The 12342-nt window shown below is 38.0% G+C and overlaps 1 protein-coding gene across 1 annotated transcript; it reads left to right on the top strand.

Moving 5' to 3' along the window:
* Positions 1-9819: 9819 nt before the first annotated feature.
* On the top strand, positions 9820-10887 carry LOC141639199 (non-specific lipid-transfer protein-like). Its single transcript, XM_074448380.1, has 2 exons — positions 9820-10339; positions 10716-10887. Exons 1-2 carry the CDS (start codon positions 9993-9995, stop codon positions 10723-10725), a joined length of 357 nt encoding a protein of 118 aa, XP_074304481.1. The 5' UTR covers positions 9820-9992; the 3' UTR covers positions 10726-10887.
* The last annotated feature ends 1455 nt before the right edge of the window (positions 10888-12342 follow it).

The raw sequence follows: 12342 nt of genomic DNA, 5'->3' as shown, positions 1-12342 counted from the left end.
CATCTATGATTCTATGAAATATCCTGATGACTACAACTCTTTGAATTTTATTGACATTATTGACCCTTTAGCCCAAGATTTCTTTGGTTTTAATGGTGATGATGAGTTGCAGGTAGCTTTGGAAAATAGTGTGGATGGTCAAGAGGTAGAATAGGTTTTTTATGCTAACTTGAAGGAGGTTGTGGCCGACTTACATAAGTTGGAGGAGCTTCCTTTGGATTTTAATAATAAATTGCCATTAACTATTCCTTCGGGGAAATTGTTGCCATCGGTTTTGCAGGCACCTGTGGTAGAACTTAAGGCTCTACCTGAGCATTTAAAGTATATCTTCCTTGGTGAGGGAGAAACACTTCCTGTTATCATCTCTAGTAAGCTCACTGAGGAACAAGAAGCAAGGTTGAAAGATGAACTTGTGGAGAACAAATTAGCTATTGGTTGGACTATTGCCGACATTAAGGGCATTAGTCCAAGTACTTGTATGCACCGGATTTTGCTAGAGGATGATGCTAAACCGGAAAGGCAACCACAATGTTGATTGAACCCTCCTATGATGGAGGTAGTGAAGAAAGAGGTTCTCAAATTGCTTCAAGTAGGTATGATTTATCCTATTTATGATAGTAAATGGGTGAGTCCTACCCAAGTAGTCCCTAAAAAGTCTAGGGTGACCGTAGTTGAGAACAAAGATGGTGAGCTTGTACCCACTATGATCCAAAACGGGTGCAGGGTTGTATAGACTATTGTAGGTTGAATGCGGTGACTAGAAAAGACCACTTCCCTCTTTCCTTTATTTACCAAATGCTTGAAAGACTAGCGGGTAAGGCTTATTATTGCTTTCTAGATGGGTATTCAGGGTATTTTCAAGTAGCTATTGCCCCTGAGGATCAAGAGAAAACCACATTTACTTGTCCTTTTGGTACCTTTGCGTATCGACGTATGCCTTTTGGACTTTGAAATGCACTGCTACCTTTCAATGATGTATGGTTAGCATATCTTCTGACTATGTTGAACGCTTCATTGATGTGTTTATGGATGATTTTACGGTGCATGGCGATTCTTTTGATACTTGTTTACATCATTTATATCTTGTTCTTAAGCGTTGTATTGATACTAACCTTGTTTAAATTCTGAGAAGTGTCACTTTATGCTGGAACAAGGTATAATACTTGGACATGTTATGTCTTCAAAAGGTATTGAGGTAGACAAAGCAAAGATTGATACTATTTCGTCTCTACCTTACCCTACTAATGTTCGCGAAGTTCGATCTTTTCTTGGCCATGCAAGTTTTTACCGCAGGTTCATTAAAGATTTCTCCAAGATCGCTTCACCCTTATGCAAGCTGTTGCAAAAGGAGACAGATTTCATCTTTGACAAGGCTTGTAAGGAGGCTTTTGATGAGTTGAAAGGTAGGCTTACCTCCGCCCTAATTATTCAAGCACCGGATTGGTCTCTTCCCTTTGAGATCATGTGTGACGCGAGTGATTATGCTTTGGGGGCGGTGTTGGGTCAGAAGAATGGGAGGGCTTCCCATGTTATTCATTATGCATCCATGACCCTAAATGAAGCACAACGAAATTACACCACAACTGAGAAGGAGCTTCTAGCAATTGTTTTTGCTTTGGAAAAATTCCGGTCCTATTTACTTGGTACGAAAGTGGTGGTATTTTCAGATCATGCAGCGCTGCGCCACTTGATGGCGAAGAAAGAATCTAAGCCGAGATTGATAAGATGGATTCTATTGCTTAGTGAATTTTATTTGGAGGTGAAACATAAGAAGGGAGCAGAAAATGTTGTAGCGGACCATTTGAGCAGGTTAGTAGATGTTGATGCAAATCCACATGAGAAAAATCCGGTGAAAGGATTATTTTCTGATGAAAGCTTGTTCGCTATTCGTTCCGTAGAGCCATAGTATGCCAATCTTGTCAATTTTCTTCGCTCTTCTAAATTTCCACAAGGTTTTTCCAAATCTCAAAAAGACAAGCTTCGTAGTGATGCGAAGTATTATGTGTGGGATGAGCCTTATTTTTGGAAGCATTGTTCTAACCAAATCATAAGGAGGTGTATACCGGACAATGAGATGGCCTCTATCCTTACATTTTGTCACTCACATGCTTGTGGTGGCCACTTCGGTGCACGGAGAACCGCAACAAAAGTGATAGATTGTGGGTTTTATTGGCCTTCTTTGTTTAGAGATGCTCATGGATTTTGTCAAGCTTGTGATAATTGCCAAAGAGTAGGCAATATTTCCCGAAAGAATGAGATGCCGCAAAGTTACATGCTTAACTGTGAGATTTTTGATGTTGGGGGATCGATTTCATGGGTCCTTTTCCAAGCTCATATGGAAATCTTTACATATTGTTGGCGGTAGATTATGTGTCTAAGTGGGTGGAGGCTATTCCCACTAAGATCGATGATTCCAGGGTGGTGGCGGATTTTATTAAGGCTAACATATTTGCTCGATTTGGAATTCCAAAGGCCTTGATTAGTGACCGTGGAACTCATTTTGTCAACACGACAATTAGTGCTTTGCTCAAAAATTATTGTGTCACTCATAACGTTTCCACGGCATATCATCCGCAAACCAATGGACAAGCTGAAGTGTCCAATAGAGAAGTTAAATCTATCCTTGAGAAAACGGTGAATCCTAATCGGAAGGATTGGAGCTTGAGATTAGATGATGCATTATGGGCATATCGAACGGCCTATAAAACCCCAATTGGTATGTCACCTTATCGACTTGTGTTTGGGAAAGCGTGTCATCTACCTGTAGAATTGGAGCATAAAGCATATTGGGCAATAAAAAGCTTTAATATGAGCTTGGATGATGCAGGGTTGCATCGGAAGTTGCAATTGCAAGAGTTGGAAGAGCTCCGACTTGAATCATATGGGAATGCAGCTACTTACAAAGAAAGAACGAAGGCTTGGCATGACAAGATGATCTTGAGATGGGACTTGAGTTGGTCAAAAGTCCTTTTGTTCCAATCCCGCTTTCGTCTATTTCCAGGTACGTTGAAATCCCGTTGGATCGGTCCACTTATAATTACTAATGTTTATCCTCATGGTGCAGTTGAGGTACGAGATCTGACGACGGATAAAGTGCTAAAAGTAAATGGGGAAAGACTGAAGCCCTATCATGATGGTGTCAAGATTGAGGTGGTAGAGTCACTGGATCTCTACGACCCCATTTATGAAGATTAATTTCACCACTAAGTCGAGCGAACGACTATAAACAAAAGTGCTAACGGGAGGCAACCCGGATTTTATATCCTTTTTCTTTGTAATATTTCTTTAATTGTGGTTCATAGTTAGTTAATTTATTTCGTTTAATTAGTAATTAGAAATTTTATTATGTTTCTTTTTATTACTTGTTTTATTTAAATTCATTTTGACGGTTTATTATGTATGCTAGGAACGTCGAATGATATTTCAAGACGGAGGGAATGAGTCGTGAAAATGAAAGGTCAATAAGCGAGAGGGGTGTCTCGAATTGCGTGCCACATATTAAATGTAGGTCGCACTAATTAGACGGAGAGTCAAGTATTGCGCGCCATAGTTGAACCTCGAGTGCACTATTCTCAGCGCATAACTCAAAAGACTAAGTAACGAGCACTCCCTATTTCGTGACCCACGTTCACCTTAGGCGCATCCGACGCGCGCCGACGCTCACTCAAGGCACACTTTACATTCACATTAATGTCACGCATCACTCGTGTATGGAAATTCTTTGATTTCCTTCGACTCCTTCACCTCCTTCCCTTCTATTTTCCTAAAAATCAAATCACTCAAACATAAATCCCTTCTTATTTCCAAATTTATCAAACAATTGTCGATGAAATCTCACGAAAATTCCTCACAATAGCAATTGCCTTAATTCGTTCTTTGTTTCGCACAACTCCATCTCCATATTTCTGAAAGATTGTTCGAAAATTTGGGGGTTTTGTAACCCTAATTTCTGGAAAAATATACCCCAAAGGATTATTGCTATGATTCCCAAATCGTGTTCATTCACTATGATTTCGACGAAAATTCATCTCTTTATTTCTCAAATTGCCCAACAAATGAATTTGGTCCTAAAATTTGGGGGTTTTCTAACCCTAATTCTGGAATTGAAACAAACCCAACAAATTCTTCCCCAATTCGTGTAAGTTTCGATTTTTTTTTGCTGACATTCCGTCCCTATATTGCTGAACTTGGGACGAAAACATGGGGTTTTATACCCTTAATTGCTGAATTGGAAATAGCTACTTCAATTGCAAGTTTTGAGCGATTAATCTGGGTATTGTGCGTCGATTTCGATTTGCTCGATCATCTTCACAATTGTTTGGGTTGTAAGTACTCATCTCTTTGTGTTTTCCTTTTCTTATTGCATAAATTCGAATTCCCTGAATCGTATCATTGCTGGAGTTGGAGTTTTGTGCGTGTTTTTGAGTTGCAGGGAGACTCATGCGATTACTTTTGTGAAGTTTCGGAGTGTTACTGCGGTGTTGTTGCTGTGTTGTTGGTGTTGGTGTTGGACAGTTCCTGAGGGGTGTGTTGTCGAGGCTACTGTGTTGTTGCTAGGCTGTGAATTTCTGGAATTAAAAGGGAGTTGTGTCGTGAATGTTGTGTCGGGTTTTGTCGTGAGTGCTGTGGAGTGTTGGTATTTTGAGGCGTTTTTGGAACATAGGTATTGCTGTTGGATTGAGTTGTTGTGAAATTGTTACTGATTTTTGTTGACAGGTTGCTGCAAGTTGTCGTACGATGGCCCCAAAACGAAAAAATCCACCTAGAAAAGCTACAAAAACTACCTTAAAAGCCGCGGCTAGTACCTCACGTGCTAGTGCCGCTGTAGACTATATGAGATGTAATTTGACTGATGCTCAAAAGAAATACTGGAGAGCCCTTATCCTTCCAAAAAGAACCATTCGCGTAACCAAATTTTTTGACAGAAGAGAAGCATTGCGTCGGTTGGGAGTCCTTGAGGCGGTGGAGGTGTTGTTAGGGCGGGCTAGGTTGAGTGAATTTTTGAATAAGAAGCCCAAACGTATAGGAGATTAACGCTGGAGTTCTTATCTACTGTTGAGCAGGTGCCTGAGAGTGACCCCCTAGCATTAAATTTCAGTTAATGAACAAAGAAACCATCTTGTTCTATCCTACTTTGAGGGAAATATTTAGTGTAGCCCCGAGAGCTGATACTGAGAGTTGGGCTGGTTGTTCTTGGGCAGCAACGTATGACTTTTGGTATGCTCTTACGCATCAGCGTAGTACTGGTCGCACTCAGAAGAGTTCTAGGATACCTCACCCGGCATTCCGCTTTATTCACCGTGTCCTTGTCATGACATTCTTGTGCCAAGGAGAACCTACTAATACAAACCGGAGTGAGATTGACATGTTGTGGGGTATGGGGCCGGAAGGAGTAGGTCGGCCCGATTGGGTGAGTGAATTTTTTCAAATGTGTGTTGAGATTCAGAGTGTAACAACTGGTAAGATTCCTATGGGACTAATGGTGACTTTGCTTGCTACTCATTTGGGGTATGAGTTAGACCCACGAGATCGCGTCTGCGGGATCTCTTCTTTGACCATTGAGTCCATGTGTTGCCATATGCAGATGTTGGGTCGCATTGATTGTGAGGAGTTGGCCTATGCTTTGCTGTTAGGCACTGTTAAGAAGGAAGCCTACTTGAGACTACCTCGCCCGGAGGGAGTCCGATTCCAATGGGACCGCGTCACAGCGATCTATTCATTCCCATGGACCCTCCGGAGTTGCTAGTTCTAGTCGCCTAAAAAAAGAAGAGTAATGGGGTTTCTAGTACGGATTTAGTGATGGCAGAAGCTGATGGTTCGGAGGAACCTGGGTATGATGACGAAGAGGAGGCTCATGATGGTGAAGGTAGTAGTGGTAGAGAGGCATTTGGTGATGCTGCTTGGAGAGACCATGTAGAGCTTGAGTTAGAGGAATTGCGGGATGAGATCGAGAGTGCTCATGATGCGACCGGGGAGTGTTTGGCACTTCATCGTGCCACGAGTGATATGTTTACAGATATGTACCCGAGTTCTTACACACCCCCGAGGCTACCTTGTATGCAGAGACGTCTTGACAGAGGGGCTTGTGCTAGAGCCCGGCAGACCCGTCGCTTCGGGTCTCCTTCCTAGCTAGTGGTATGCCCCTTCCCTTTTCTTTTGTGTTCCCGTACAACATTGGGGAGAATGTTTAGTTCAAGCATGGGGAGGGGTATATGCACTATTGTACATATTTTAGTCCGTCACTTGTAATTTAATTTGCTTTGTTTCAGTAAAAAAAAAAACGAAAAAAAAATTTTGAAAAAAAAATTTGAAAAAAACAAAAAGAGAAATACCCAGCTAGGTGAAAACTCGAAAGGGCGCCTAGGCAAAAATGGGAAAAGTGGCCGAGGACGGAGTGAAAACCCGAAAGGGCGCTCCGGTTAAAATGAAGAATTGAGATGCGTGCCACGAGAGTAGTGTGAGGAAAATAGCTAGAGTGAAAACCTGCAAGGGCGGGCGCTCTAAGCAAAATGAGAGATTTAGGAAAAAAATCAATTTCACACTAATTTTTTTTTTGTCCTGTTTTTGGTGCGGCGTCATAAGAAGGGTGCTAAAGAAGGTTTGTCTGGTAGGACTAGTGGCTAAGGTGAGAAGAATCGATGTGCTTTGTTGTTGTTGTTTGCAATTTCTTTATGCGATTGCTGGCTTTGTGTTGTTGTGCTAAGGTAGAGGAGGTTAGCTTGATTCTCTTGGCTTGGAGATTCTAGTAGTAAAACATATCTTCCTGGTGGTGGGCATGTCACATTTTAATTCCATATGAATGTATTTAGGTTGGAGCGATAAGGGGCGTAGCATTGTTTTGTATTGTCGTATTGTGGTGACCTCTTTTCACAATGGCTGCTACGTTGCTTTATTTTGTTTTGAAGATGCGGAAATTTATGAGATGAGCTGTTATATACATGTTGCCTTGAGTGGGTAGTGGTGGTTTGGTTTCATATTCGAGGAAGCTTTGGAGGGCGTGAGAGGGAAGTGAGCATTCTTGTTGTCGGTCATTTTTCTGCCATGTGTTTTGTGTTGAGCTGGTGTTGGTATACTTTTTTCATTGTGTCCTTTGGTTTTACATCGAGGACGAGTAAAAGTTCAAGCATGGGGAATTTGATACGACTCATTTAGTCGTAGTTATTTGGAGCGAATTAGTATGGTTTTGACGGTTTGAAGTAGTGTTATGGAGCTTAATTGCAGGTTATTTGTTAATGAGCTTGGGTTAGCTATTGGGCCGGTTTTACAAGTTTAAAACGGAGTCCAAGTTCGAGGAAAGATGGGCCCGGATACCTATGAAGATACCTGAGACGTGTGCGCTTAAGGTGCACTAATCGTGCGCGCATGGGACAAGTGACTAAGTCATGCGTGTTTATTCAACCCGACCCGACCTCGTGCGCGACCGAGGTGCGACTGGAGCGCGTGCCTGCTGTTTCAGCGTTCATTAAAGAACTCGTGTTTTGTTTCTTTATTTGACTCGGTTTGTTCCGATGAATTTTATTATTATTATTATTATTTTTAGTACTTTATTTCCTACTTTAGTTATTTACCTTATTACTATATTACTTGTGATGAGAGTTTTAGAAAAGGGAATTTTGACACAACTTTGAGAAAAGAAAACCCTATTATTGTTATTAGCAGACGATGTGCAACTAATCTTTATTCTTGGATTTGAGCAATTGAAGCGCTCTTAATACGATTGTGAGTTTGAATGTTTTAATTTCTTGTCTTGATTATTGTGAATTGCTTAGTTATTAATTATATGAATGTTGATTGATTATTGCGAGGTGTACAACTAGTGGTTGATTTCTTCATTCTATTGTTAGTATTGTTAATTGAATAGGATTTATTGATTAACTCTACACTAGTAACAGCTAGGAATTAATATTGAATGGGATACGTTGATATTATTACTTAGAAGCGATTCACATAAATACCTAAAGTGCAACTGGATTGTATGTATTATTTATTCTCTATCGAGTTCTCTATTTTATATTGCTGCTGTTGAATTAAATCTTGAACTGGATTGTTAAGGTTGTTTAACAGTTAGGGTTGATTAAGAACGGATTCGTTTTAATTAACTATTCGTAAGGAGAATTGGAATTTATCATTCACGATAGAGTAATCAAGATTAGTAATTGAAACCGTCTTACAGTGATCAATTGTTATTGAGTGTGGATATATGCTTGGCTCTAAGACCCTTTTTAAATCATTTGATACACCGAAAGTAATTAGTTTTATTACTCAATTTGCGTTAGCTATTAATCTTAGTTTTTTAGAAAATCAACTCAAATCTCCCCCCTTTGTTACTACGATATTTAATTATATTAAAGATCGACTTTTCCTACATTATAATTTGCATAAATTCTTAATCTGATTCCCTTGGGTTCGACCCTTATTTCCGCTTTAATACTGTTTAGTATTTGGATTTAAGTGATATAAATTGTTAATTTGAGGCATACGACTTTAGCCTGTCATGGATCGTAAAATCGTACGTTCTGGATCACGATTTTAACAACAATGATAACTACACAAGAATCCCATAAAAAATAACTAAAACAGAAATGAACAAAATAAAACTAATACCCATCTAATATGTTAACACAAATTCTCATGTGTGACGGACAAAATCGGTCACAAATACTACCAGTACTAGTAGGGCTGAGCAAAAAATTTTGATACGATTTTTTAATACGGATACGATACGGTATACGATTCTCATTATACGGTTTTCCGTATATACGATACAGATTTTCGTATACACGATACAAATTTTCAAAAACCGTTTCGTATCCGGGTCAACAAAAATGAAAAGCGTATACCCGATTTTGACCCGGTTTTAAATTTTATTAAAAAAAAAAATTATCGCACGTACAGAATTACAGACGGTCTAACCCTACTCCCAATTTCACCCATTTAGCGCCTCCTTTCCGTCTCACATATTCATTCCCCAATTCAAACAATTAAGCTCTAACCCTAAATCAAAACAAAATTCAGATCCCCAATTCAAACAACTTATTTCGCCAATTCAAACAACTCATTTCAAATATGCCTCACAAATCGTCAATCTATCAAAGCTTTGTTGTCTAATTTAATTTTCTTTCGTAATTCATTTGTTTTTGCGTATTTCGATTTGATTTTCGTTTGATATTTTTGTATTTTTTGTTTGATTTTCGTTTGTTTTGTTTTGTTGAACGACTTGGAACTTGGAACGAACATGGAAGGTTTGTAATTTGTATATTTGGCACTTTTGGCAGGCAAACAAAGAAGGCCCTTTTGTTTTTTTTATCACAATTAATTAAAAATCGAAAAAACCGTATCCGGTATCCGGATTTCGTATATACGGTTTAACAGATACCCGAAACCGTATACCCTGGTTAATCCGTATCGTATCCGGAACCTAAAAAATGGTGTTTTAAAAACCGTATAGGGTATACAGTTTTGCTCAGCCCTAAGTACTAGTGAGTGTAGCGCCATCACAAATTGTACAGTATTTTGCATATATTTCTATTTAGAATATGTTAGATAATTAAATGGAAATGGAAGTGCCAAAACCATATCCATGAAAGTGAAGACATATCAACTAAAATTATATAAATGCAAATACATGGAAAGATCTTGTTCTCATTGCAATATCCAACGGCCACATCACAAATTTCTTACAAGATGTATAACATCCACCCACATATGAGGAAAGAATGATGACTTGGTTTCCATTAACCAATCAACTAACTTGAGCTAGAAATTTCAGCATTCAATATAATCACAACCCCCAACTATCCTCCCCTCTTTGTCCCATCTCAAATTAATTGAGCCACTACCTACATTATGACCTCAAATTTCCAAAAACCCTAATTCAAAAATAAAAAAATTCCCCTATAAATACACCCATAAATCCAACCTCTAAAACACATCCTACACTACATACAACATCCTCAAACACATTCTCATCATCAACCCCAATTAATTGAAGTATGGCAAGCTCAACCCTAATGATGAAGTTAGCTTGTGCACTAGTTTTGTGCATGCTTATGGGTGCACAATATGGTGAGGCACTAAGTTGTGGTCAAGTCACCAGTAGTCTAAGCCCATGCATTAGCTACTTACAGAATAAGGGTGGCCCATCCCCGGGTTGTTGCAGCGGGGTAAGATCCCTCAACAGCCAGGCCCAGACAACGCCTGACCGACAAACGGCTTGCAACTGCCTCAAAAAAGTTGCTGGCTCCATTAGTGGTATTAACTATGGCCTTGCTTCCGGTCTCCCTGGCAAATGTGGCGTCAGCATTCCTTACACTATTAGCCCTAGTACCGACTGCACCAAGTATATTTCCTTCTCTTTTCTCCATTCTTCCCCAGTATTTTTAAGTATAACTATCTAAAACCTAACTAAACAAGTGCACTAAACTTTTAAAAAATCTATTAATGAAATGAATTTGTACAAGATAAAATTGAGTAATGAATTTGGCATTGGATTATATATAGGAAAGAAGACTATTATATATATACACCGTAAAAGACATGTTTAGATCCTTATTTGTAATTGTGTGTCGTTCTTACTGACAAAATTTTGTGAGTAAAAAATAATAAATGGCACTTTTATTCAAGATTACACGAATATAATAATCTTACGAGTAAAATTATTGTCAAAATGAATTTGAATTTAAAAAAATAACAGGTGATATTGGTTTATTGTGCAGGATACACTAAGTGATTATAGAGGAAGCAAGACAAGAGCATGTAGCTATCTTAGATGATAGCAAGAAAAGTTTTAATGTATTTTGTGTTTGGGATGAAAACTTTGGAGATTAGCTCTTCAGTTTACTACTAAGAATAAGTTACTGCAATTACTGCAGTTACTAGTTGTTGTTACTACTACTACTACTATTACTACTATAAGCAGCAATAGTCTTGTACTATTCTGTATTCTATTTATATCGATCTCCACCTTGGTACTGAAAGATTGTTGAATACTTGAATGAAAAGGCTTGCTTTTATAAATGGCTGCTTTAATACTATTTGACTAGCTGACTATTGACCATAAGAATTATAATGCCATACTAGTTGATCTATATAAATATCAACATAAATTCTAATTTGTGACGGATACTTATTTGCGACCTCTATGAATATCTACCTATGTTACAACTTGGAAAATAAAAATCAAGTGAGTGATCTAGCTAGTTTAATATGAGATGTCTCAGTACCTACGCTAAAATATACGAGTAATATAATTAATACTCAAACATACGGAGTAACTTATGTCTTTACACCTCTTCACCCTTTAAATCCATCATATCTTCCAAAACAAACCACGTAAATAAATGTGAATGCTTATTATAGGGGCGTTTTAAAGTAAATAGAAGTTTAGTACAATACAAAATAATGAAGCCTCAAATAGGAATGTATAAGTGTACTATAATTGAGGTTTGTTTTGAATTTCATCAATAAACTTATAAATTCGATGGCCAAAACCAAAGGCCCAATTCCGCCCCTCGTTGTTATCCATAGCCTTAAACGCGCCCTGCTTATTTAAAACACAAATGGTACTGAGCTAAATATACTAAAGAATAAAGTGAAAGAGAGAAACAAAATGAGAAATAATGGGTAAACCTGAGATATATCAACTAGTCTTCCTTAGTTTCTTAAGACGGAGGTATTTGTCTTAATAACATAACGGGTTAAATATTATTTCACATGATAAGATAAACTTTTAGTTTTTTCTAACGTATTCTGTTTTTGTCTTATTTTTCCTACATAAGCATATTTAACCCGTATAAAAATTAAGACGAATATAACCGTATTAAATAAAAATTTGCCGACATAAATAATATCTGAGAGTATTTGGTACACAGCAAGTAAAATGCTCGAGGGCCCAAACGTATGACATGCCATCACATAGAGGGACCTTAAGTTTATTTAGAGAGCGTCGGTTCTATACTTCCATGCACATTAAAAATGTTTTTTTTTTTTTTTTTTTTTTTTTTTTTGATAAGGTAAGGAAACAATCAACCTATACCATCCGTAAGGATAAAAAAGGTAAAAGAAAATCAAAGATTTTCAAATTACCAAGAATTAAGAAAAAAATGCATCAAACTGGAAACTCTCATAGAAAAGAAAAATACAAAAGAATTGAAGAATAAACCTAAACAAATAAACTTAGAAATAGTCTTCTAGAATTGTAATCACAAACAATTCTAGAAGAGGAACAAAGAGATCTCAACCCAAAAAAATTTCAGATTCAATAGAAATTCAAAAGGATTAAAAGATCCAAACACAATATCATATACTCATATATTTCTAACTTCCACAATGATTTGGGTATAA

The sequence above is a fragment of the Silene latifolia genome, unplaced genomic scaffold (assembly GCF_048544455.1).
Source record: "Silene latifolia isolate original U9 population unplaced genomic scaffold, ASM4854445v1 scaffold_297, whole genome shotgun sequence".
In the NCBI taxonomy this organism is placed as follows: domain Eukaryota; kingdom Viridiplantae; phylum Streptophyta; class Magnoliopsida; order Caryophyllales; family Caryophyllaceae; genus Silene; species Silene latifolia.
The sequence above is the reverse complement of the archived record's forward strand: the minus strand, read 5'-3'. Positions and strand labels throughout refer to the sequence as shown.